This window comes from Pleurodeles waltl, chromosome 11 (genome assembly GCF_031143425.1).
Source record: "Pleurodeles waltl isolate 20211129_DDA chromosome 11, aPleWal1.hap1.20221129, whole genome shotgun sequence".
In the NCBI taxonomy this organism is placed as follows: domain Eukaryota; kingdom Metazoa; phylum Chordata; class Amphibia; order Caudata; family Salamandridae; genus Pleurodeles; species Pleurodeles waltl.
In genome coordinates this window covers 934220065-934248059 of record NC_090450.1, presented here as the reverse complement: position 1 = coordinate 934248059, position 27995 = coordinate 934220065, and the positions used below count along the sequence as shown (strand labels likewise).

At 43.0% G+C, this 27995-nt stretch overlaps 1 protein-coding gene across 2 annotated transcripts in view; it reads left to right on the top strand.

The window, feature by feature from the left end:
* The window catches only part of CIT (citron rho-interacting serine/threonine kinase), a 1039445-nt gene that overhangs the window by 492379 nt on the left and 519071 nt on the right, over positions 1 to 27995 (top strand). For both annotated transcript variants that reach the window (XM_069215034.1, XM_069215033.1), the window contains exon 22: positions 21436 to 21610. In XM_069215034.1, coding sequence (XP_069071135.1) covers positions 21436 to 21610 — 175 coding nt within the window. The remainder of the gene's footprint in view (positions 1 to 21435; positions 21611 to 27995) is intronic.

The following is a 27995-nucleotide window of genomic DNA, read 5'->3' as shown; positions in this document are numbered from 1 at the left end:
CATGTCTTTACAATTCTGTCTATTACTTCTAAATACGTATTTTAAATTACTGGTACCAACAGGCCAAAGCTAAAAATATGCAATAATCCATCCTCCAGGATGCCGGTAGGTAATAAAGATGCTAAACCTTTTAATGAATAACCAACATCACTAATTAATCGAAGACAAAGATTGAATGCACAAATACTGGCAGTTTCTCACTTTAAAGTACGAAAGATGCCTACGTTTGTCAGCAGTATCTGCTTTGAGAGCACATGAAGGAGATGGAGGTTTCCATTCCTTTCTCCGACCTTAAGAAACTGTCCATCGCTGCATAAGCCCTCCACATAGGTCTCTGTAAAATACAAGAAATGTTAATGGTACATCAGATTAACACTTTGGTTACAGATGATTTTGACATAAAAAAAAACTTTAAAAAAAAATTTCACTTTCCGTTTTATGAAATCATCTGCTTAATTAAACAGATTATCAATATTTTAGAGTTAGAAGGTAGCAAAAAGAGCTTCATGGATGCGACAATCAAGTTTGTCTCTTCTCTCTCACACACACAACCACAAAAAAGAAGAAATGAGGAGAACAAAGGTGAAGGAAAGAAAAAGAGAACAGAGAGTAAAGGGAGAAAGGCAGAAAAGGAAAATGCATACAGGCAGGAGAGTAGCAAGGGCAGGAAGGCTGAAGGGCAGGAAGGCTGAAGGGCAGGAAGGCTGAAGGGCAAGAAGGCTAAAGGGCAGGAAGGCTGAAGGGCAGGAAGGCTGAAGGGCAGGAAGGCTGAAGGGCAGGAAGGCTGAAGGGCAGGAAGGCTGAAGGGCAGGAAGGCTGAAGGGGAGAAAAGCAGAAGGGGTGAAAGGCAGAACGCTCTAAAGGCAGAAAGGGAGAAGGGCAGAAAGGCAGACAGGGAGTAGGCAAGAAAGGCAGACCAAGGGTAGGGCAAAAGGGGGCTGGGCAAAAGGGGGGGGAGGAGAGAAATACCTATTTAGAGAGGGTGAGAAGGGATGAGAAGTAGAAGAAAAAGGAAAAAAGGAGTATCTGCTATTATGAGAGGAATCTTCATCTTGGGATTGATCTGTCAGACACCCCTACCTCAAGCATGATCAATGATGCTATGTGAAAGGGAATTCTGGGTATGAATTCATAGTTACAAAATGTGTACACTAAAGCAAAAATGTCTGTTTTTCTAACAATTTTTTTTATTTTGCTAAAAGTGCATTTTTCATTGTGTCACCTAGACCCCTGTAAATAACAATCCAGTACAAGACAAGTCTATTTAAATCTATTCCACTAGCCTTTCTTGGTAGTCATCTTTGAGTTATGCCATGCCTTCTTTCATTAACAGGCATGGCAAACCAACTAAATATAATCCAGTCAAAATCAAAAAGAAATATAATTGGGGCATGGCCAAGTGGAATTCTGTGAAGGCATGATTCAAGGTGCTCTCAGACTAGGGGCCTGAATATCTATGAAAAATCCAATGAACTTGCACCCATCTAGCAACAAAAAAGGTCTAAAATGCGGCCAGAAGACCACTGCAGCAGTCAACGAACATTAAAGGGCAACTTGCCAACCTGGGGATTGTCTTTTGGCTGCAAACATGCAGAAGTCCCCAGGAACGGTGCCTGGATCGGGCAGATGATGAAGCAGTGGTACACCATAGAAGCTGAGATGAGAATGGCACATGGCCTGGAAACTCTGAGTGTCAACTGCAGGAGGGAGGCGCGTGGCTAGAGTAGCTGCCAGCCCGCAGTCACCCTGCAGGACAGAGGACCCAAGTACAAGCTCTCCCAGTGACCATCTGTGTGAGAGTCCAAGCGTGTAAGCATTTTAAGGGTGGCAGTCTCAACCCATAAATGGCCTGTCCACATCATGACAGTACATGTAGAGCTGCAAGGCCTGTGCATGATTGTTCTTATCTGTGAAAACACAGTTGTGCCACTTGGGCCCCCATGTAACGGAAACATACTGAGGGATGCTTTGAAACATAATGAACTAGGCGCCTGACTGGTGATGCTCGGGCTGCCTGAACCTCCCTTAAACAAGCTGGACTTTGGTAATACATCACGCACTCCCTACAAGGTGAGCCTCTACCTCCTTCTCTTATTACATGTGCACAACATAGGCCCATACTGTCCAACAGTAGAAATACTCTACAACGCTGCACATCCACCTGGTACTCTGAGGCGCTGCAACAACCCAATCTATAAATGCCTATATTGGTGCAATGTGTTCACTTTTAAAACAAACAACACACACAGAACTCTCACTGGTAAAGGATAAACCACATCAAGAATGGTGGCAGGACGGTTAAACATCGACAAATAGGCTAAAGTAGTGCCCGCAGAGTCAGCGAGTGTTCCTAGACAGGAGGACCCCCAAGCTTATTAACATAATGAAGGTGATTTAGGACACAAGGGCGTCTGTGGAGGCAAAAGTGCAAGTGGTGCCCACGGAACTAGGTATAGTGATGACTGATCGCCATAAACATACTAACAGACTAACCAAGGTACAGGCACTGGCCACATAACAAGCAGTGTCCGAAATGCAAAAAACAATAGACAAACCCAACCAGAGAAACTAGAAACTGCAAATGAGGGCAAAACAGATCACGTCAAAACAATATTTGTCCCGCCAGAACGAGAAGAAGGGGAGTGTTTGGAATTATATATGGAAGAGTGAACCCAGCTGAAACTGAGGGGGATTATCCAAACTCTACAATAGAAAGGGCTCACAGGTTGTGGGTGGTGCCTTCGTTGCCAGGGGCACCAGCTAGGACAGTCATCTTCAGATTACGCAATTAGAGGGACAGACACGCCATTCTGCAGAAAACCCATAGACTGTAAGACATGCAGTTGGGGGGGAGTGTCAATTATGCTATTTCTGGACATTACACTGCAGGTGCAACAACAAAGACATTCTTTCCAAGCAGTTTAACACAAGTGAAGAGTCCTTAATCTAAAGTACATGGTGTTCTTTCCAGCAAGGCTGAAGGTGCTCCATGGAAACCATTCCCACTTTTTCTCATCAACCAAGTATGCTTGTGAATCACTCAACAGGACGCAAAGTCCAATAATAGCACAGTCACTTCACAGAGTTGCAGATGACAAACTACATCTGGAGGAACGCGACAGACGATGGTAGTGATGAACCATATGCAAAAGTCCAGGGAAGTAGCCCTAGTCAGTAGCAACAAACTTAAGCTCCTCCTTGCCCCCCCCACTGACACACAGCTCCATTGTGACAGAGGCTTAGGGAAATTTCACCTGGGGCAGGGACTGGTTCAGTGGAAGCACTGTTCACTATTTTAAAGTTGTATGCTATGTTAGTAGGTTAATTTGTTATTTTTACACATTGAGTCGGATACAGTTTCTTGAGCAGCATGTGGCGGGTCGGTCTTAGTTACTGGTGGCCACGTCCTAGAACATGCGTCGCCTTATCTACAGTAACCAAGAGATGTGTAGGACTGTTGCTCATGTTCTTGAAGTTTATAAGTCAAGGTGGTGCCAACAAGGTGCAGATAAGGAATATGTGGAATGTGAGCAGATCTACCAATATATTACTTATGTGGTGGGCCCAGTCACTTTGGTCATCTGGAGTGCCTGAGGCTTAAAAAATTGCAATAAGAGGGCCAAGGTACGTGCATTCTTGAAGAAGTGAAGGGTGCATATAGCCTGTATCCAAGAAACACATATACTTTCTACTGGAGCAGACAAACTACAATGTAAGGGGAGAGGAAAATTCTACCATGTCAGTTATAGCACCCACGCTAGGGGAGTGATAATTTGGGTGGCCCTCAACAGACACAGTGGTAGCAGATAGTAAGGGGGCGATGTGAGATAGTATTCAGCAAGCTTAATGGAAAAGAATGAGCTCTACCGGGCTCATATGCGACTAATGTAAAAAAACAATCTTTATTATCACAAACTCTGTAGGTTAACAACTCTTTACCAGGGCACTGTAATTCTGTGGCTGGGCGAGTTTACCTGTATGTTAGACAGCGTGCCAGGTAGGGTGCTGTATTCCCTCAACTGCATAGCTAAAATGAGGGACTCGCTAGTACAAGTGATGGGGGACATAGGCTCAATAGATGTATGGAGAGAAAAAAACTGCCACAAAAGTGAGCACTCTGCCATGCACTGACACACAGAATGTACTCAACGCTGGACTTTGTGCGGACAGACAGAAGGAATACACAGGGTGTTTTAGGCATGGCATGCTTGCGCAGGGTGCTCTCAGATCACTCTCCACTGATAGTCAGGTACTCCTATCAGCAGACTGAGTCAACTTTACATCTCTGGAGCATACCTGTGGCAGCACAATGGAATATTTCATCAGTCACTAGAGGAACACATAGTACAATCTTTTTCAACTCATTTGACGTACAGCTAGCAGCAGAGGAATGGACTGGGGTGCACTGAAGGTAGTTGTTCTTGGGGTGGCACTGGCAGGTGTGATATCCTTAGTGGAGCAACTAGACACAGAAATAACCCCCAGGGAAAGCAAGCTAAGGTACTGGCAAGCAGAGCAGCTCCACAATGACCGAGTGAAGCACAGCTGCTGAAAACAGACATTTTACAAAAGCTTACCGAAAAAAGAGACTTTTTTCCAACAATATAGACATAGGTTTGCCAGGGAGTAGGCTAGAGCAGGCAAGATGCTGACCTGGTTGCTAAATCGAGGAAGGTCCCTGGTAAATATCAAAGCAGTTAATAATAAAACAGTTCATATAGTAAATAAAAAAAACTGTGTTGATGAAATAAATAAATATATATATATATATATTTTTATTTTTTTTATTTCAAGAGTGCTTTTTTGGGCTTTTATACCATAGGAAAATTAAAAAACAATACATTGTCTGGTACCATCAAATCAAGTGATAACAGTAGTTTCTACAAACCCCTTCATACAGGCTGTAAAAATTGTTTGGGGACAGACATACACCCCATACTGTTGAGCCGTAAACCAAGTAATTAATGCTAGACCAGACAGACTAATAGGCCAGGATCACTACAGAAGATATGAAAGCAGCTATGAAGAAGCTAAACACATCCATTGGAGTGGTATCAAGCTTACACAGGTAAGGTTTGCTGCCAGAGAGATTATTACAGGTCTACCAGGAGGCACTGGAATGTGAATAACTGCCCAAATCACTATGTGAAGCAACTATCATATTGCTAACACCTGGCAAACATCCAATGGATAGCCAGTAACACATGCCTCTCTACTCAACACAGATAACACAAATAACAGGTAAAATCCTACCCATGAGACTGTCGAAGTGATCACAGACTTGGAAAGTGCCAATCAAAATGGCTTCTTACGGAGCAGGCGAACTACCCTGAAAATCAGATGACTGGCCCATATCATGGAAGAAGACATTAGGATTTGATCCCTTTATTTTGGCCTCAATACAGGACCTTGGTAGGAACAGCTCTGAGGCTTCTTGAACTTCTAACCTCATGCTCTCTTCTCATCCCAATGCCAAATGACATATGCAGGCACTGTAGTAGAGCGTCAAGTTTCAGTGGTCCCAGCATCCGGGTTGCCTCTCTGACTCGTCGCAGAAGACTGTTCTGGACTTTCTTTGGTGGCTCTCAAATGCTAATCTGACCTGCAGCCGGCCAGTTTCCTTTCCCACCCAGACTTAACAGTTGTGACAGATGCATCATAGCTGGCATAAAGGTGGGGGGGGTGGGTCACCTGGGAGAGTTGCAGAACAGAAGCCTCTGGGCTCTCGCGCAGAGCCAGCTCCACATCAGCCTTTTGGAACTTTGTGCTTTCTTTCTGGCCTTGAAAGCCTTTCTGCCATCCATCAAGGGGAGGTTGGTACAGGTTGTCATAGACCACTCAACCTCCATGTGGTACTGCAACAGTATATGTGCCAGGAGGCCCTCAACCTATAAAAGTGTCTGGGCTAGCAGAACAGCTTTCCTGTAGTCCATCATCTGGCAGGCTGTCTGTATCCCAGAGCAGATAGACTGAGCAGATTTGGCAGGTGGATCTCGAATGGCATCTCCAACCAGTGTGGGTTACCCTAGTTAGATCTACTTGTGACTGGAGCGAACACAGTGTGTCAGCTTTACTGTACACTGGAGTTTACATCAGGAAAATCACTAGAACTGTTTTGACTGTTATGGCACATTTAGCTCACGTATGCTTTCCTGCCACTAACTGGGACAGGAGAGTATTGTACCTAAAGCCCCTGACCAGGTGCATTTGACCTTTAATCCCACTACCACTCTGTGAAGCTTTCCTATGTCTGCCACTGGGGAAGGTCTTGCACCAGAGTCTCCAAAAGCTACACCTCCATACGTGGAGATTGAGCTATGACAATAAAATGTGTTCGATCTGCCGGCTGTGGTAGTCTGTGTTTTCCTTTCAGCCTTTCAACAAAGTCTAAGCGGGCACTGAGAGAATTTATTTTGCCTGGTTTGCGACTCACCATATTAACCCTCTGAGAGCCAGATTTTCAAATGTTATTGTTTTATAACGTTGGCCCTGCAGTGGGTTCAGTTAAGGACATTTTTGGCTACATTTGTGGCCTGTTACCTTATCAACTATTTCCATTTAAATATCCAGTTTTAATTAATCTTATCAAAGGTCTGACGCATGTTTTCCTTCAAGCCATTAGTCATGGGGCTTAAGCTTAGTGTTGACATTTATTTATGTGCATGCTTTTGGATAGCTGATCCCTGCGACTGTTCACATTCAAAATAGTCTTCCTAAATGCATTTTCTAAATGCGTTTCCTATGTGTGCCTTGTGAGTGTACGGCAGGCGCTCTGGGTGCAACCACTCTGTGCCATCTTCTTTCTTGGCATGTTAGTGTTGAGGAACTGGGCACCCTTCTTAAACCAAAACTGTGATGGATAAAGTACCCATCAGAAAGAGCGTTATTGAAGTTAAGTGCATTGTTTGTGTGGGATACATTTGAGCGGAGATAGCGTCACTGTATTTATAAATGTGCAGCTCAGTAGATTGTAAGTCTTATATCTAACCAGAGCCTTATTTAATGTCGGCTTTGTGTAAGCACACCTAAACATGTACACACACAGCTTTAAAAAAATCTGTATGTATTTATTTTTAGACATAATCACGATTTAAAACTTAGTAGCAGCAATAACTCTGTTCAGGAAAAAAATAATTAATTTAAAAACAGATAGCCCCCAACCCTCGCCACTTGAGGCAAAACAAGGCCAAGCATCATCCACTCCTGCTCCTTCTTGGTTTTTGGTTTTGGCTGATGCTTGGGAGGCCTATTTGGTATTGCATCCTTCACCAGGCCCAGCATCTTTCTGTGTCTTCTTGGTTTTTGTTTTGCTGACTTGGGCAGCCCTTTATCAGTGCTTATTCTCTACTCTGGGGGTAGCCCGGGGGAAAATTGCTTATGTTCACAACATTTTATATTAGCAGCAATAACTTGCATGGCTACAGGGTCTTTTGGAGGGATGCGAGGGAACCCAACGTTAGCATGGGCCGAACCATTATTTCATCTTACCAGTAACGCCTAGGGCCCTATTAGGTCTTGTAAAATTTTATAAATCAGCCATCCCTAGTTTGGCTGGCAATTCCCTTAGCCTGGGCCAAGTGGGCCATATATATAAAGCGCTCTAGTTATGTCCGCTGATATTGCCCAGCCTAGTGCAAAGTGTGACTGCAGTTTTAGTACAATTTGCTCCACTAAACTTAAAAAAGAGGGAGGAGCCACCAGCGCCTTGCCTCATCAAATTTCTTACACGCCAGGGTGAGGTGAGCCACGTTATCCACCTCCCCAGGGGTGCAGTCACAAAACTCCAAACCTACCGCCAGTCTGCGAGTACGGACCAGGTAGCCTCTTAGGGGCAGCACTCCCGGTCTGTATTATATATTTCATAAATAGAGTTCGCTTCAATTCAGAGTACAACACATACAAATAAGCCTGGGGAGCTGGATCATAGGCATTGTTAAAACAGTAGTGCATAATTGAATCAGGCCTGAGTTCCTGGTACACCCTCATCTTGCTGAATTCCCTGTATCGTTCTTTTACCACGCCCACTGTATCCTTGGTAACTCTACCCGGGTCCACTCACAGGTCCTACAGCCAAAGGTTCCCTACAGTCTTTTTAACATAAGCTCCCCAGGAACACCCCTCAGAACCACCACAAGTGGTGACTTCTTCCAAAGTTTCTAAGTACACTACTGCCCTAAGGTTACGCAATAGCCTAACCCAATATTGGCCTTAAAGCTGCAAGTTCCGAAATCTTTGTCAAGTTTGGTTCTGCAAAGAGAGCTTTCAAGAGGGTTCCCGGCCCCAGCCCCAATAAAGTTCTAAGAAATTATTCTCGGCAACCTGTAGCACTTTAACATTTGTATATCCCCAGAGTTCCGCTCCATAGAGTGCCGCAGCCACTGCTTTTCAAGCAAATATCTCCAGGATAATGCTAACACTACGGTCTCCAGCCTTCTACTCAAATCTCAGTATTGCCCCAGCTGCTTGTTTAAGGGTTATGGCTGCTTTCCGAACTTGGCAGTCCCAACTTAAGTTCTTAGAGAACCGCACCCCTAGATAATCAAAGTGCTTGGTAACCTCAATTTTGGCTAGGTTAATCATTCGCTTCCTCCGTATACTAGGAGAGGGGCCGCAAGATCATCCCAATGGTCTTCATGCAATTAATATTTAATGATTTTTCCTCACATTATTTCACAAGGCCGGCAAGGAGCATATGGGACCGCATTTTCAGTGCGTGCCATAAGAACTTCATTGTCTGCAAACAATAATATTGGCACCCTCCTACCCCTGGTGCAAGGGGAACATCTAACTGCTCCCCTAAGAGAAATTGAGTTGCATCGTTCAAAAAAAAAAAAAGGCTGAAGAGTAGGAGTGCCAGGACGCAGCCTTGCCAAGTGCCCTTTTGCACCTGGAAGGGTTCTGTGCGTTCCCCACCCACCCCATACCTTACTGTAGCCGTGTTGTCCATATGCAGTGATGCTATAGCTTTCACTAGTGAGGCATCAACCCTTAGACTTAACAGTGACCTCCATAGTTTACCCCGTCTACTGAATCAAAGGCAGCTTTCAGATCTGTGAAGACCAGGTACAGCGAACACTTCTTGATTACAGTAAATTTATATGAAATCAAGTAGAGACGAATGATCTGGCCGATGGTTCCAATTCGGGGACGAAAGCCTGCCTGCATTTTTGTTAAAACACCCTGGGCGTCGACCTGTCCCTGGAGGTGGTTAAGCAGAACTTTCACTTGGGCCATCCCGGCCCCACCTAACAAAGAGATCGGCCGGTAGTTAGCAGGGCATCCTCGATCGCCCTTATAAATCGGAACAGTGACGGCTGGGCGCCAAGACTGTGGTAATATGCCCTCCTCAAGGGCTGCATTGAACACCTTAGTGAGTATTTTGGCCCAATAAGGAAGTGCCTCACAATAAAGGTCCACCGGCACCATGTCTGGGCCCGGAGCCTTATTCCTCTTCATTGCTCCCAATGCTCTAGTTACCTCTGGGATTGAAATTCCTATCTCACCTGGGACAATAGGAGGGATATCGACCGTGGGGGTAGTATATAATGTACTAAAATGACCAACCCAGGCAAGGTGGCCTATGCAAGTTTCTACTTCAGTCGCTGCCCCCTACCCCACTCTTGCTACCAATGCCCAGAATCTTTTTGGGTCATGGTCAGTGGTAGTTTCCTTACGTTCAGCCCAGAGTGTACTTTGGTACATCCGCTTCTTAGTTGCCAATAGGTGCTTAAAGCCCTTTCAATGTGCTCTAAATTTCTCTCTTCTGACAGGGCCATCATGGTGCTGGGATAAGGCACGCAAGACCTCTCTTTTTGCCCTTATACACTCCTCATCAAACCAGCCTTTACAAACCATCTGTCCTTTTCTACTGTTGTCAACTGGTTTGGGTGTTACAGGTTTAGACCACAAAGCCCTCAACTCCCCTATCGTTGCGTCACATGCCGCCAGGATTGGTGGGCTGGCAATGGGCAAGCATCGCAATGCTAATAAACCTAGTTCTGTTCGACAAATTTTAACACTATTTTGTTTAAAAGCCGTGCATAGATCTAGTCACGAGTTTAGTGATCATACAGGGAAGCACAGGGATACACCTGCAGGCTTTTCTCAGATCAGGAGCAAACATTGAGTCAATCAAATCAATCAAAATTTTTATTCTGTTTAAAACAAGTAACCAATAAAAGGCAATAAAACAGGATATCAATATATCGCAAAAGTAAAAAAAAATATATATATATATATATCAGTGAGGTTATCATAATGCAATAAAACCATACAGTGTTGCAGCTTAAAACAGAAAAAGGTGCAAATCACTCAATCAGTAGATTTGTAGAGTGCTTCTTGTCACCTGTAAAGGTATCCAGGCACTAGCAGGGTTCAATTGATTAGCCGATTAGCTAGGTCTTCAGGGACTTCCAGGAATTCTGGAAGAGATGGGAAGGTCCATAGATGAAAGGGTGTCTTTGCTGCTAGGTAGGAGAAGGCGTGACCTCCGCATCTGCTATCTCGGATGTGGCTGCTGCGGGTTGAAGAAAGGGAACCAAAGCAGAGGTGTCTGGTGGGCTGATGGAACTACAGGTGGTGGTTCAAGTAGGCGAGTCCACAATTGTGTAGAGCCTTGTACGTGTGGATCAAGAGTTTGAACTGGCATCTTTTTTGTAAAGAGAGCCAGTATAGTTCCTTGAGGTAGGGAATGATGTGGGTTTGTCTAGGGAGATCCAAAATGAGTCTGGCTGTGGCATTCTTAATGGTCTTTAGGAGGAGGAGGTGAGCTGTGAACCCTGCGTAGAGCATTGCCCTAGTCCACTTGGCTGAAGATCAATAAATCAATCTAGAATCATAAAATTCCTCATTATAACTGCACAGTTTGAAAAAGCAAGCAGCATGGTGGCAAGTTCTGATGTCAGCTTCTGTAGATGCAACAAGGCTGACCTAACTAAACTGAAGTTATCCCAGTTAAAATTAGTTTTAACAAACATTTGTACATGGACAAATAAAAAGGACAAATAAGGACAAAGTGCATAGTATCTTGTGCCTTAAAACCATCAAATTGGCGAGGGATTATCTAACTTATCATTCGCCCAGCCCTCTGGGATACGTAGCAGGTGGTGTATTAGGTTGAACCTGAAGCAGAATAACAGAAGACATTGATTATTTGACAGCCCATAAATTAGATAAGGTTCCAGTGAGAGCGTAGATTCAACCAGTACATAGAATCTCACTGAAGACAATCAGAGATCTAGATTCTCTAGCCTCAGATTTTAAGGTCATGAATGCTTTCCTGACCCAAGCAATAGTCACCTGTGTTACAGATTTTGGGGGCTGAACAAATCAGGACAACCAAGTTTATGAACATAGTTGAGCCATGGTATTCTATTGGCGTAATCAAGATTTAAACTGTCTTCAATAATGACTATGTTAAGCTCAAGACCTTTCTTAATCCAAACAGATAACGACAGGGACAAAGGGAAAAATTAGATTTAATCAGAAACGTAACCAGTCGCTAGCTCTGAAAGGCAATGAAAGCAGGCGCTTAAGAAAACTATTCTACACAGTTTGCAGGGACAATTAATTTGAATATCCCTGAAACTCAGCGGCGTAAGAAGAAATGGTCGGGCATTTAGCATGGTAGATTTTTAATATTGCTGGTACACATTTTTGTCCTTCTTTAGAAGCAAAGTAAAAAACGGGGACAAAACATCTTGAAAAGGCATGCCTTCTAGCACTAACTAAAGGGGACCAGAAAGGGAGGAGTAAAAAAAAACATCCTAAGATAGGGGAATGTCTTTACCTTGCTGAGCTTATTACCTTTGATAAAATGAGCTCCGCTTTTAGTATTTTTAGGGCCAATACCATGATGTTAGACTTAGTATAGTTTGTGGTGAAATCGAGACTGTCCATTAATTCAACAAAATTGCTCAAGATTCGCTGTAGACCAAGGGCAGTTCTGGAAATCATGATATTGTCATCGATATAGAGTGGTACAGGTATGGGCTGGCCGTTAGGTAGATCATGCGCTAACCACAGCAGATCTTCTCCAAGTTTGTTATATATAAGATAAAAAGGAAGGGTGCCAAAATATAACCTTGCCTGATGCCCCTGTTCAGGGAAAATTTGATTGTGCTCTTCCCTGATTGCCCGTATTATACAGTAGTTGTGAGAGCAGCATGAAGGTCATTGAGAAAAGCAATCATAGACTTATCAGAACCCATGCCGAGCATTAAAACCCTTTTATGAGGTTATTAGATGTCCTCCATGTTTCATGCAAACAAATAACATTGTGTTTTCTCAATAGGGTCATCCAACCGAGATCATTAGTATTTCTGACCACCCCAGCCACGTGCCAGGGGACAGTCATTTGTTATCGTTAAGGGAACTCAGAGTAGCAAATCTGTTAAAATTAGAAATAATGTGAGATGGATACCTGCCGACTGCACCAACCTGTTCAGTAGGAGGAAAAGGAATACACAGAAGGAATTAAAGGTTTTGCAGTGGGTCTGTAAAAATAGCCCAAAGGTAGAGGCTTAATATTGACACAAGGTAACCGTGGATTGGAAAGGTCCAGCAGCAGACGAAGCACGGTATTGGGGTTGTTAAAGTTCACTGCAATGCAGTGCACATCCATAATCATGCCTAGCCAGTTGACTCCATGTGCCATGTTAATAGCGTAATGCCGATTCAAGTCTTTTCTTATATTTTTCTATTTTGCCGATAAACAAATTTATTTTTGAGCTGTGGGAAATGTTTGATCATCCTGGGTTTGAGTGGGTCACACTGGCAAGAACAATTACATAAGGAGTAGCTGCAGGTAATAAATTAAGAAATTGGTGAGTAGAATTAAGATCACTGCTGCAGGGAACTGAGTTGAGCAAACTTGTCTCTGGGACTGCTACTTTGAAAGATCCCCAACCAGAAGTGCACATATCGCCACCTCCAATAGGACTAGGTAAAAAAATGGATGTAAAACTGTAGGTGGCTGGCCCAGTGTGTGGTGGACACCTATGGTGTTACACCTTGTACTGGGTCCAGGCAACCCTTATTAGATATTGTTACCGTGTCTAGGGAGCCAGGGCTCTCTAGTGGTAGATGTGGTGAGCAGCCAAGACTTACCTAGGATAAAAAATAAAGGTACTTTATTAAAGGAACACCAAACTAGGTTACTATAGGCAAACCCCCCTATTGAGGTAAGTACACACCTAATATACACTGATAAGTATTAGGAAATAGCATAAAATAGCAAGAGCCCCATTGGGGGTCTAAACCATCTACTAAAAAAGTGGAATGCGAGAATGGGTACCCCACCAGAGGATATGGAGTAGTTAGCCAAGGGCTAGGAGAGAGTGGAACCCCAAGAGGTAGGTATCTAGAAGACCCCCAGCGAGCAGAACAGCAGAGGTAAGTTACCTGGTCATCCCATAGGCTAACATGGGGACCCATAAATGGAATATTTCAAAAACATGACCAGGCTGGTGAAACCCAATGGTGGATTCTGAATGAAGATGTGCAAAATAAGGTGACAGGTCCAGTCCATGCAGGAGTGTCCAGGTCGAGCAGGAGGCAATGCTCACACTTCTGTTGAAGAGCCGGGTCGATGGCAGTGGATTAAGTTCAGCTGTGGAGCACAGGAGCTGCAGAGGAGTCCCTGAAGTCGCCTAGGAGCTGTCCATCGATGGTCGCCGGATTGCAGATGGGTCAGTGGTCAGGAAGACCACCAATAAGCAAATGCAATTGGAGATGTTGGTGATTTGCAGAGCTGAAGAGAACCTGCAAGGTCCTGCGATTCTTGGAGGGGAGTCTTGGCTGACCCTCAGAAGACAGGAGAGCCAGCAGCCCCCACGAGCAACCCACTGGCAGCAATCACAGTAAGTCGCAGTGAGGTCCAGGCAGCCCCCCCGAAGAGGAGTCCCACGTCGCCGAAGAAGCAGAGAGGGGACTGTCCTTGCAGAGGTAGCGTGCTGGGGCTACTTGAAGCCTAAAGATCCCTTTGAACAGGTGTCTACAAGCGCTGCCTTAGGTGCCTGCAAATGCAAGGGAGTGGCCCCTTCACCCAAGGGAGATCCCGTCTTGCTATTTTGGTGCAGCTGAAGTCTTGTTGACTCCAGAGGATGCACAGCTGTGGAAATATTGTAAAGTGCTGACAGGAGCCGCAGAAAAAATGTTGCAAGGAGAGGTCGTCTCGTTGTTGCCGTCTTGTTCAGTTCCTGTGAAGTCCAGCAGCAATTCCGGTGGCCAGGAGCAGAAGATTGTTGCAGAAGAGTCCTGGTGGAATCTTGCACGCCAAATCTGGGGACCTACCCTCAAGAGTCCCAAATTGCCCAAAAAAGGTCTTGGTCACTCTGCAAGACGACCGCATATGAGAGGGGGGGGAACACTGACATCATCTGCATAACCTGACCTGTCAAATGCTCCCAGGGGATCTCTGTCCATTTTATTTTCAAGATGGCAGAATCAAGTGGCCACCTGGAGGAGCTCTGGGCACCACCCCTGGGATAGTGATCGACAGGGGAGTGATAACTCCTCTTTCCTTTGTGCAGTTTCGCTCCAGAGCAGGGTCCAGGGGTCCATGGACTGGTGCAAACCAGATTATGCCAGGAGGGCACCAAATGTGCCCTTCTAAGCAAGCCGGTGGTGTGGGGAAACTACCCCTCCCCAGCCTTGTAACACCTATTTCCAAATGAGAGGAGATTACACCCCTTGCTCACAGGAAATCCTTTGTTCTGCCTTCCCCTGCTTGAGCTGGTCAAGCAGCAGGAGGGAAGAATCCTGTTTGAGGGGCTGCAGAAGCGTGGGCTGCTTGCAGACCCTGAAAGATTGGTAGGAGCAATACTTGGGGGGGAGGGGGGGGGGGGGGAGTCCTCTATGGAGCCCCCAGAGTGCATGGGTGTATGCCACCAATACTGGCATCAGTATTTGGGTATGATCCAGACATGTTTGATACCAAACATGCCTAGGTTCAGAGTTACCATTATGGAGCTGGACCATAAGTAATGACCTATGGCCAGTACATAGCTAAAATGTCTTCCTCGCATTTATGAAGTCCAGGGAATTTTAACAGGAGTTACCTGCACCCAGCCCTTGGGGCTGGAAGGGCGTACCATATGGGTGACTTACAGTGACTTGGTGTACGGACTAGCAGTAAAATTATGCATAAACCTTTTCACGCAGACTGCAAATGGCAGGCCTGCAGACACAGTTTGCATGGGCTCCCATGGGTGTCACGATACATGCTACTGCCCGTTGTGGACCCCTGGTGTACCAATGCCCTCGGTATCTAAGTATCATATGCTAGGGACTTAGAGTGGTACACCAGAATGACAATTGTGGGGTTTAAAGAGTACCAAGACAGCCAAATTTAGGGGCGATAGCACAATCACTGGGGTTCTGGTTAGCAGGATCCCAGTGAAAACAGTCTAAGCACACTGACAACCGGCAAAAAGAAGGGGTAACCAGAAAGAGGGACTTTCCTACATGAACACTTCCTTGGGTGCATGGTCTGCTTGATATAAAATGCCAGGCTGAGCCGTCAGGTCAAACTGGTTGCCCACGACCAGTGACTCTTGATACCATAAAGATTCCGAAGAGTGGGTATCAATTAACAGATCCCCCTACTTGGCCGACTGTGATGCTTCCACATATTTAATGAAGGCATCTTCCATCTTAGCCAGTCTATTGCTGCACGTTGTAAAGGATGTTGTGATCATGTTCTCTAATTTACTGAAATAACTAGTAAATAAATCACCCACACGTTCAAGAGTCAATTCCGAACTCTTAGGTGTCCAGCAGTGGCCGCTTTCCTTTTTTTCCAAGGGAGCAGAGAAGGTGATGTTGTGACAGGACCCTTGCTGATGGATAATGGCCTCAGCTAGATGTAGCTTGCATATATAGGACCACTTTTGGTTTGGGAGCATCTAACACCTAGCCTGACCTTTATATATTATATTACACAACTTCCAATCATAATGAAATTGATAGGCTAACTGCAAGCACATCAGCCTTTAGTTGTGTGTTGGTTTAATTTTGTCATTCCCTCACAACTATCCAAATATGGAGATACCTAAACTTAATTTTAGACTTTGTTGTTTTGTAAAAGAAAAATCGTGCAATTACTCAGTGGACTGAGAGCCTTCACACATGCTGGTGGAGCCAAGGTCACTTTGCAAGATACTTGAAGTAGGGGAAAGGTGAGTGCTCATTAAGGAGTGAACTGGATGAAGATTGCAGCAGTAGTTGGCTCCATAATTTATTGAAAAAATAAGCTAATGCATGTCCAGAAGAGACAAATGTAAGAGGGAGCAAAATGTTTTCTGGTGTAGTTTAGACCCATTAAACTGTGAACCAGAAGCTGCAGTCAGCTGCTCGAAAAAGAGGTAAAGCAGAGAGAAATTACTGAACCACAAGAAAGGACTATGTTTCAAATGACAACAATCATGAATAGGTAGGTAATGCACAGTGAACATGGCCAAAAAGAAAAGATAGATGTCATTTGGAAATTGGATACCAAGAGGAACACTACAAAAGAAATCTAAAAATAGCTTAACATCAGAGGTAGGGATTCACTGCAACATAAACCATGTGTCATCCTCTTGGTCGTACTACTGGATAAAAGGAGTGAGTTTAACAGTGAGTATGCCAACCGTCTGTCATTTGGTGGTAAGTGAAAATTAACTAAGCTACTAGCAGGTAAGCTGCTGGTTGGTAGAAAAGGAGAAAGAATAAAAGGAGAAAGAGCACACTGAGCCTATCAACTATATGTGTCATGACCTGAGAAAAAGAGGTGCTAACAGATGTATTAAATTGGACAGGACAGGGATCTGGAAAAAATGAAATCCAGTGATTCAGAGAAAACTCAATTAGGCCTCCAAGAAAAAAATTTACATGATACCAAAACAATTACAATTTAGAATGACTAAATGGGGACTGTCTTTAAACAAAAATAGGTTCAACAAATATAAATATCCGTGACGTCTTACCCCTGATATTAAATCTAAAGCAGCTGAAGTGGTCCTACCCTGATATTTTACATCATGATTTGCACCAGCCAGTCGTTTAAGTATTAGGTCTTCCCCTAAAACACATGGTTTAAGCCCTATCACTAGTCAATATCTAACTTCTCCAGCATTGGATCTTTCATAGAATCACATGATTGAACTTTTAGGCTGGCAGCCTGAACATGTGGACATTTTTAAGGATGTGAATTGATGAGATACCAATGTTGGAGAACTATTGTTACAGGCAAGTAACTTTCTACTTTCTTGGCAGTTAATGGCCGATGTTATTGTGGTTGTTTCCCGTGCCTCTGACACCGAAACAGATTTTGCTTCTTCATGGTACCAATGACATAACTATCCCTCTGTAACTATCTTCTCTTTGCTTTATTCTTGAAGAAAGTCTCAGCTCAAAATATAAGGAAAATAGGCAGCACATAAGTGTTAGAAAGTGTTTAAACATCAGTAATAGAACTTGTAAAGTGCACAGCTAGTCGGTGTCCCGGAGCATCATATGACTAAAACTTAATGACTCCCTGAAACAGTTTAATGACTTGGTATGTCTCGGCTCTTGTCATAGCCTGCCACCTAAAATGAACAGTTGCCCACCACTTTCTACCATCCTGGTGCTTAGGATTTTGATGTATATCCTATTGAACCTATTAAAAATAATGTTTCCCCTTGTTAAACACTGGCCATACTAAATAACAAATAGTTTTGGTTTACACAAAGGCTGAGTCTGTTAGAATTTAGGATCTCAACTTGAAATATATGTGCAAATGATAATCTTCATGGGAACCCAGATGTGACTTATTCGGAAAATCTGTCAATGATTCTGTCCTTACCAACTGGAGACAAGAGGACCCCTGAAAAAACAATGCTACCTAGGCAGCAAACCGGGGGAACAACAATACAAAACAATAGCTAACTGCCTAAGGATACTACGTAAGAAGCAAAACGATGTACTATATATTTATAAACATGCACTTATTGGAGCATGAAGGATGCAAACGAGGCAAATGTAAATATGAAAATATATTTTTTTATTTTTATATCAAGACCCAGATGAATAATATACTTAATCAAAAAAAAAACATTATACTGCCGTATATACAATATTATATAACACAACTCCTTTTAATTAAACAACACATGTTCAATTCATTCAATAGGGCCACAAACAATATCACTAAAAATAACTCAACATGCAAGCACTCGTACTACTACTGCGTACCTAACAGCACACTCAATCATACAGATCACCCACAGTTAAAAATTAACCAAACAGGAGAAAGACAAGGCCACCAATGCAATATGAATCATAGAAAGAGGCTGTCTAATCCATTTACTAAATCATGCTATCATATAGTCCGAAATATGCCCAACGCGTACTTAACTTGATGATCCTTTATCCGCGTAATTTGTAAATAATACTAGTACAGATAGTGATCCTTTTGTCCCCACATTGCGCCTTACCAACTGGAGAACTTTGTTTGGTGATAAAAGACCTAGTCATATCCACGCTCAGTGTAGCCATTCTGAAGTCACTAAACTTTGTAATTTTGCTGCTGTATAAAACATTTAAATAAATAATAGTACAATCAATCTAAATCTATAGCTTCCATCACATTACTAATCTTGCAGTCAAGGTTTGAGGATCTCCTGTCTGAGAAATCCTTAAGTCACTCTAAGGAATGAGGGAAAGGAATCCATCTTGCGGCCTTGTACAGGGAGTGCAGAATTATTAGGCAAGTTGTGTTTTTGAGGATTAATTTTATTATTGAACAACAACCATGTTCTCAATGAACCCAAAAAACACATTAATATCAAAGCTGAATATTTTTGGAAGTAGTTTTTAGTTTGTTTTTAGTTTTAGCTATGTTAGGGGGGTATCTGTGTGTGCAGGTGACTATTACTGTGCATAATTATTAGGCAACTGAACAAAAAACAAATATATACCCATTTCAATTATTTATTATTACCAGTGAAACCAATATAACATCTCAACATTCACAAATATACATTTCTGACATTCAAAAACAAAACAAAAACAAATCAGTGACCAATATAGCCACCTTTCTTTGCAAGGACACTCAAAAGCCTGCCATCCATGGATTCTGTCAGTGTTTTGATCTGTTCACCATCAACATTGCGTGCAGCAGCAACCACAGCCTCCCAGACACTGTTCAGAGAGGTGTACTGTTTTCCCTCCTTGTAAATCTCACATTTGATGATGGACCACAGGTTCTCAATGGGGTTCAGATCAGGTGAACAAGGAGGCCATGTCATTAGATTTCCTTCTTGTATACCCTTTCTTGCCAGCCACGCTGTGGAGTACTTGGACGCGTGTGATGGAGCATTGTCCTGCATGAAAATCATGTTTTTCTTGAAGGATGCAGACTTCTTCCTGTACCACTGCTTGAAGAAGGTGTCTTCCAGGAACTGGCAGTAGGACTGGGAGTTGAGCTTGACTCCATCCTCAACCCGAAAAGGCCCCACAAGCTCATCTTTGATGATACCAGCCCAAACCAGTACTCCACCTCCACCTTGCTGGCGTCTGAGTCGGACTGGAGCTCTCTGCCCTTTACCAATCCAGCCACGGGCCCATCCATCTGGCCCATCAAGACTCACTCTCATTTCATCAGTCCATAAAACCTAAGAAAAATCAGTCTTGAGATATTTCTTGGCCCAGTCTTGACGTTTCAGCTTGTGTGTCTTGTTCAGTGGTGGTCGTCTTTCAGCCTTTCTTACCTTGGCCATGTCTCTGAGTATTGCACACCTTGTGCTTGTGGGCACTCCAGTGATGTTGCAGCTCTGAAATATGGCCAAACTGGTGGCAAGTGGCATCGTGGCAGCTGCACGCTTGACTTTTCTCAGTTCATGGGCAGTTATTTTGCGCCTTGGTTTTTCCACACGCTTCTTGCGACCCTGTTGACTATTTTAAATGAAACGCTTGATTGTTCGATGATCACGCTTCAGAAGCTTTGCAATTTTAAGAGTGCTGCATCCCTCTGCAAGATATCTCACTATTTTTGACTTTTCTGAGCCTGTCAAGTCCTTCTTTTGACCCATTTTGCCAAAGGAAAGGAAGTTGCCTAATAATTATGCACACCTGATATAGGGTGTTGATGTCATTAGACCACACCCCTTCTCATTACAGAGATGCACATCACCTAATATGCTTAATTGGTAGTAGGCTTTCGAGCCTATACAGCTTGGAGTAAGACAACATGCATGAAGAGGATGATGTGGTCAAAATGCTCATTTGCCTAATAATTCTGCACTCCCTGTAGTTTGGGGGGTTCTGATTGCTTTTATTTTTTCAATGCTGCCCACTTTTTACATTACTTTCTGAATTTTGATGTCCGTTTGTATGTTACTTGTAGCAAATGTGTTCTGAAGAGCTGGCTTTGACAAATTACTGAATTTCTGCCTTCATGGGAAAGTTGATACTATGATGATGTCTTCTGCAAAAACATGTATTGTTTAAAGTGCATAACTTCATGGGAAGAAAATTAACTTCCACTTTTAATTACACTGTTTGATTTTTGGATAGCCTTGACTTCCATGCCCCATCTCTCATCATGGCTCTAGATGTCTTCTTGGAGCTGAACATTCCTTTTCTAGTTGGAAAATGATTCCCTTAAAACCATGAGGGCTTTGATTAGCTTGATGTATGTTGTTTTATCTACCTTTTAACATTGTCTAAAGGTATTCCTAAATGGAATGTATATTTTTTATTTGATTAGCTATTTGTTTTTACCAGTGAATACACCTGATAGTTCTCTCCATCTATTTTTGATTGGTTTAGTTTCCATCAGTGTGTGTTTTTTAATTTTATGTGGATGTCACTGTGACCTCAAGGACAATATAAATTGAAGATCGATTTTAATTTTCTTCATGTTGTCTAAAAACTGGACCATTTCATTTGTCACTTCCACGCCTTCATTTTTTTCTTGGATTTTTATTAGAAAAAGGATATTAAGTGTACCTGAAACTGTAATTGGCCAAGGATATCTTTATTCCTTAATCTACCTCCTTTCCATCAGACATCCTTTTTCCGCTCATCTTAGTTTTTGTATTTATTAGAAACAGTATAGTATAATTGTTTTGTTTTCAGACACCACATTGAGTTGTAATACTGTTTATTGTAAATTGAAAGGTACAATAAAAAATAAAGAAATGTGTATTTACCAAGAGGGGGTATTCACCTTTAAAAACACAATATTTATACTATGAAAGGAACATGTTTTTATACATAGTTATCTAATATCTGTGGCATAACTCATTTTTTAAATGTTCTCTAAGAAATATATTTTCTGAAGTGTGACAACTACTCTTTAGCCTTTGTTGTTAGGATACCTTCAGAGTTTACTTTAACTTTATCTTTGTCAAACAATTGCTATTTTCTAATTCTAATACTCATCTCAGCTTGTTTGATTTTCTCTTTCAGGAAAGCTCAGGAGGAGATGATTTCAGAGCTAAGACAGCAGAAGTTTTATCTAGAAACACAGGCAGGGAAGATGGAGGCTCAGAACCAAAAACTGGAAGAGCAGCTAGACAGGATAACCCATCAGGAACACAGCGAGAAGAGCCGCCTTATGGAACTGGAGACAAGACTGCGAGAGGTAATCCTAGGGCTTGTATATTCCTGCAGAGGGACTAGGGGATATGGTCTAGACAATATTACTTTGAATACCACCACTTCTTCATGCAGCAGATTTACTGTGGCCCCAGAACCTCACTTTCCCAATTATTTTCAAATTTTGCTCTGCTTTAGCTTCAGCAAAATTAAGATTCAAACTTTAATGGTTTGATACTAGTTGCTTATGGGTTAGGGACCTGCACAGTGGAAACTACTTCAAACTAGAAGAGGTTCAAATAAGATATACAAAACCTCCTGAAGATCAAAACGCAGAAGCATGTTTTAAACTGTTTATTAACTATGTGTTGGTCATTGTGAACAATCAATCTGGTTTCTTGAGAGACAGTATTGTAATGCACCAATAAAGTTACAATGCACTGGCAGCTTGCTAAAACTTAGTACTCTGGTAAGAAGGTTGTTACAGGGAGTCCAAAGCTATTACATTTCACAACCCCTGGGAGGCTGAATGTCTGGCATACCTTAAACCACATGAAAAGGGAATTGGTCCAATATGCATTGTGCCAGTCACAGCAAATGACCAGGTTTCTTATTATCCATGACAAAGGCTGTTATTATTGCACACAACTTCTGGTTTATGGTTGATGTCAGTTATCAGATCTTTTTTAAACTATCTTTAAGCATCATTCATCGTGCTGTCATGGTATCTCTATTATGAACACATCTGAGAAAAGTTCATGCAGGAAAGGATGGAGGGATTGGGTTATGGGAAATTATTTTCTATCCTCAAGCCAGACTGCTGCTTTGACATCCTCTACCAAGATCGACTACTAAATAGAGTATGATGGGACGCCACAGTTGCCTTCATTAATTTGTCTATTTGACATGGATGAAAAATTGGGTGTAGGCAACGTTGAGACTGAGATGCGGATATGGTTCCTTTTAAACCAATTCATGTTCCTTTTCTTCCTTGCAAGGTTTGTCATTAGAATCTGGGACCCTAAATTCAGTCCCAAACTAACTGCACTAGGTGATCCCATAGCTAACTGTGCCTCTGCTCTCATATGTGAAAGTTGGACACTATTAGAAATGGGCTAATTGCATTTGTAACGGCCACCTAACTGACCAGATATTTACATTGAGTGTGAATCCAAGGTGACATTGATGTGTGGGGGGGAAAAAAAAGAGTAGCAAGGGAATCTGAATCAAACAGGGCTTGGGAGTACAAGATAGTGTTCTTTATCCCCTATGATAGTATTCTTTCAATGGCCCACTTTGATTACACAATAAGACTATAGCGAGTATTAGATTATTTACTTTCTGATAGAGACTTTTATTCACAGATTTTGCCCCTTGGACTATTCCCCAGACACCAGACTGGATCTGGAAAATCTTGCAATACCTCTGCAAGCCAGTAGGGGGTGGTGTCCAGCTGCTTTCAGCGTTGTCTGCGCGATGCCTATGTAAGTGCGGATCTGTGGAGCTACCTTGGTAATTCTTTGACCGACGTTTTGTCAGCCGTTTGTGTGCTTGCTCCCAGTGTGCTAGGAGCTCATGGCCCCTGCAAAACCTTCTGGGTTTAAGCCTTGTTGGGATTGCTCCAGGAAGATGTCAGATTCCTGCTTGGGTTTTCTTTGGTGTCTGGGGTTGGGACCCGACCCCATGGCCTGCGTCAAGTACAATGTACTTTGTCAGCCTGAGATGATGATGCTCCTTTTGGTTTGGCAAAGGTATCTCTGTGCTGCTCTCAGTCTCATTCTCAGTTACGCTGTCGACCTCTGGGCTGTTCCTGAAGCGGAACCCGCACTCTGTCATCTTCCTGCTCCAAAACCTCCTTGTCAAAATCAGGTAAACCTAAAAAGCACAGGAAGTTAAAGGGTTCTTTGGCTTCTCCTTATCATCGTTCTACCAGCCTTGCACCCTCCCTCCACCTGTAGAGCCGGTGTCTGGATCCACTACTCTGTTTCTTGGGCCGGATTGAGGCCCGCACAGCGCAAGGAGTTTTATAAGACCATGCCCACCATTTTTGGGCTCTGACTTCCCCTGGAGCGACTCCAGCCCCAACAGAGCAGAGAGATGCCCCTACTGGGTTACCGTTGGTAGTTCACCCTCTGGATCCGTCCCTGGTAGCCTCCACATACACACACCTGCTCCATTTTTTGTGGGACCATCCCCCACCGCCACTTGCGTTGAGCCAATTGTCTCTGGATGCCAAGTCCGGATAAACTCCGATGTTGATGCCTTGCAGTTCATGAATGGTGTTTATATCTGTAGGTGGTGCGAGGTATCTTCCCAAAGAGGGGTGAACATTGGCTTGAGCTATTCACCACTGTTGAACGTGCAATGTCAGCACTTCTGCGGCTGCACTTTGCCTCAGTTTAAACTCTGGGCTCTGGTACTCCTTTCTGCTGAAACCACTCCTGCCCAGAGTTCTCAAGAATATCAGGGCCATCCGTACCACAAGTCATCTAGTGGCTTCTAATTGGGCATAGAGAATATAGTATCCAGAACTCATGTGCATGAACATCTGTCCACCCGTCAGGCTGTCCCTTCGGGAGGGTCTCCTAATGCAGCAAACAGGCAGTATGGTATACCCAAACCAGTGCATTCTCCATCTTTATGCATGGAGATTCAGCAGCACAGTTGCGGGGTTGAGGGATCTCCCTCCTGAAGTTTGTGCTGTCATCTTGGCAGCCAGGTGTCGTTCCACTATAGATGTCTGCAACTGACACTGGGATAAGTTTGTAGCTTGGTGTTCCTTATGCCCTGTGGACCTCCTTTCCACACCTATTGTGGAGATTCTTTCTTTAGTCCCACAAGGCCTTGCTCTGGGCAGAGTTCAAACTTATTTGTCAGAAATGGTGTCTTTGCTGCTGCCGGTTCAACCTTCCCTGTTCAAGTCACCTATTCTGTCTCAGTTTTTGAAAGGTTTACAACATTTGTTCCTACCTACTCCTTTTCTGATTCTCCAATGGGACCTTAATTTGGTCCTTACATTTCTCATGTGTTCTCCCTTCGAGCCCTTGCTCAGCTGCTGTTTGCCACCTGGAACACTGTTTTCAGTGTCAAAAGCAGCAATTACTTCGCCTAGGAGGGTCACTGAGCTTCAAGCTTTCTCCGTTCAACCTCTGTTCACCAATATTTTCCCTGACAAACTGGTCCTTCGGACGTGTGCCTCTTTCCTTTCGAAGGTGGTCACATATTTTCATATTGTCCAGAGCATTACTCTGTCTTCGTTCTATGTTCCACCTCATCCGTCCAAGGAAGAGGAGAGACTCCATTATTTGGACCCTCAAGGAGCTCTATATTGATAACACCAAAGCTCATCAGGTGGAGATCAGCTTTTTGTTGGGTTCACTGGAGCGAAGAAGGGCAAAGCCGTCGAGAAACAAGCCATCTCCAAATGGATACTGCTCTGCATAAAAATACGTTACACCCTGGTGACAAACCAGCTTCCTGAGGACTTGTGGCCTCACTCCACCAGGGACAACAACACCACCACTACTGTGTTAGTGCGCTGTGTGCCTCTCCTGGATATCTGCCACACTGTCGCATGGACATCTCTCCATATGTTCACGAGGCACTACTGCTTGGACAGTCAGGTCCATTGTGATGGATATTTTGCCTGTTCAGTCCTCAAGGACTTTTTGGTCTAAACAGATCTATCTCTAGGGAGGTATTGCATGGGTATCTATTCTAAGGTGAGGATCTGCATTTATAAGTCTCTTTCAGAAGAAACAGAGTACTTACCTTCAGTAATACTTTTTCTGTTAGACTGTGGATTCCTCACCGATCCTTCCCTCCTCCCTGCTCTACGAACTGGGCTCTTCACCCAAAAGACCCCTTTAGACACTGTACACTGGTCAAAACTGTAATATTGTTTTTTATGTAGCACTGTATTTTTGGCGTAGAACTAGTCACAAAAGAAACTGGTGTCAGTGCACTGGGATGTTGCCTATATATGCAGCATGACACCACTTGTGAAGCAGAAGACAAAGATGTTGAGTCAAACTATGCCAACTACTGTTGCGCAGATGTGTTGATCAAGATTTACCTGATCCAGTCTGACACCTAGGGAATTTTCTAAGGTGAAGAATCTGCTTAGAGTCTCACCCAGAATAGGCGTTACCCAAAGGTAAGTAACTTATTCTTTTCGACTTCCAATTCGGTGTCCATAAATGCACAGCCTTTTGTGTGTTTTTAGACTAAAGACAAACCAACTCTACATTTTAGCCCTTGTCTTTATGGACCAAATATTACTTAAGATTAAGTTGTTTATTTCATGGGTCTTGTAATAATAATATGCTGAGCTATAGGAGCCTGCTTCAGAGCGGAGGCGCTTCTTTGTGGGTCATGCACTCTGAAAAATGCTTGAAGTGTTACAGTAGTCAGGAAAGTTTCATTGTAAGCTCTCTCCCTTCCCTAGAGGGTTCTAGATTGAAGCTAGTACATATAAATACAATTTACAATCATAGTTACTGAAATTGTGCTGTTCTGCACTCTTTTTAATGCTAACATAAATGTATCTCGCGTGCCACCTAATGTATCTCCCGCATAATTTGCAGATGTTAGTAAAGGAACAGAAAGTTTCTATCACAAACAGATCAAAAATCATTAAAAAAAAATAAACAAAGACCAAACATCCTCTGCAGTTATGGACCCTCTCCATGGGGGGTCACCTTTTAATTGTTGATTGCCTTATTCATATGTTAAACTGATACTAATGGAGTTAAAGCTACTACCTATAAATACAACATACGCTCATAACCACTGGAATTATGCTATACTGCACCCACTATGTTCTTCATGTTAATATGAATTTATCTCACTTGCCACATATTACATCTCCTGCATAATTTGCAGATGCCCGTAATGAAATAGTTTCTAGCTCAAACATGTCAAAAGTTATTTTGAAAAAACATGCCGAACTAGCTCTGTGTAAGGTCTCCTTTTAGTTGTTGATTGCTGTATTGAGATGCCAAACTAGTACTAATGGGTTCGAGTTCATTATTAATGTGTATTCAAATAGTATAACTAATACTGCCTCAGTAATATGACACATAATTTGCCTTATCTTGCCACGTAATTAAGTCAACAAATCACATATTTTAGTTCTCCATTACCACTTAACTTCGGTGCCCCTCGATATGACTAAGTATTAGAATGAGAACATTTGTAAAATGTCTTAGTTACGCTGCCCCCCCCCCCCCCATTAAAGATTCTTGGAAACAAGAGAATGTTGAAGAGATTAATTTCTTCTAGATTAAAAATTTCGTCTGAGGTATATACCTAATGGCATTTGTAGGAAGCTGGCTCTGTATATCCTATACCAAAATGAGGTATAGTGTGTACAGAATCCAGTGGATCCCCAAAGGCTTAACAGAGGCTAAAGTGTATATATACATATATATTTTTAAATCTGTTTATTAATTTTTATCCATAATTTTTACAGTGAGGTAATCATTATTATTATGTCAGGTCGCCTTGTATCTAGTACATCTCTTCTGTCTACATGATACATCAACAGGTCTCTTATTCAACATTCAAAAAGAAAAAATTAACAGTAAAACGCCATTTGTGGGTATAATTGCTCATGAGTGATCTCAACATATGTCCGATCAATTGGGGGAGAAAGTATCCAGAAGAGGGGGGTGATAGGGAGGGGAGGAGGGGAAGGAAAGAGGCGGTGTGGCAAGGGGAGGAGGGGGGCAAACAAAAGGATATACGCAGATTGAGGGAGGAGACGGGCTGTTCATTATATTGTAATCTTAGGAATAAAAGTGAGTGACATGAAAACATACATGTTGGTAACAGAGGCTAAAGTAGAAAATACTAATGCTCTCTTTTGAGGTTGGTCTGGTCGAGCAGTTAGGCTTATCAGAGGGTAGTGCTAAGCATTTGTTGTGCACACTCAGTCAAGAAATGAGGCACACTTTCAATTTATATCTCCAGTACAATTGTTTTTATATAGCAAAAATATATTTTGTTACTTTATTTCTAGAACCAAAAGATCTTTGTTGCAGGTAAGTACAGTTGTAAGTTGGTATCAAGCGTATGTATCACTTTTCAATTTCAAAAGTTGAGACAGTGCAATTTCTCATAGGAACCAATGCTGTCCTAGGGGATGGGAGGAAAAGTGTTAGCACAGTTAACGGGTAAGTACTTGACTTAAGATCCCTGTTTTCAGGGTTTAGGATGTCCACAGGTCAGCGTTCAAGTTGACCCCCAAAAATGCACGACCAGCAACAAAGTTGGTGTTGGGTTTTCAATGGAATCCTACGAGGACTGGGGACGCTGAAGGAAACAGGTTGCAGGCAAGTACCCACGGTTTCAGGGCACAGACCTGGGGAGTTTAGGTGAACACCGGGGGGGAGGGGCACAAGGCAGCACCAAACACACACACTCAGCTG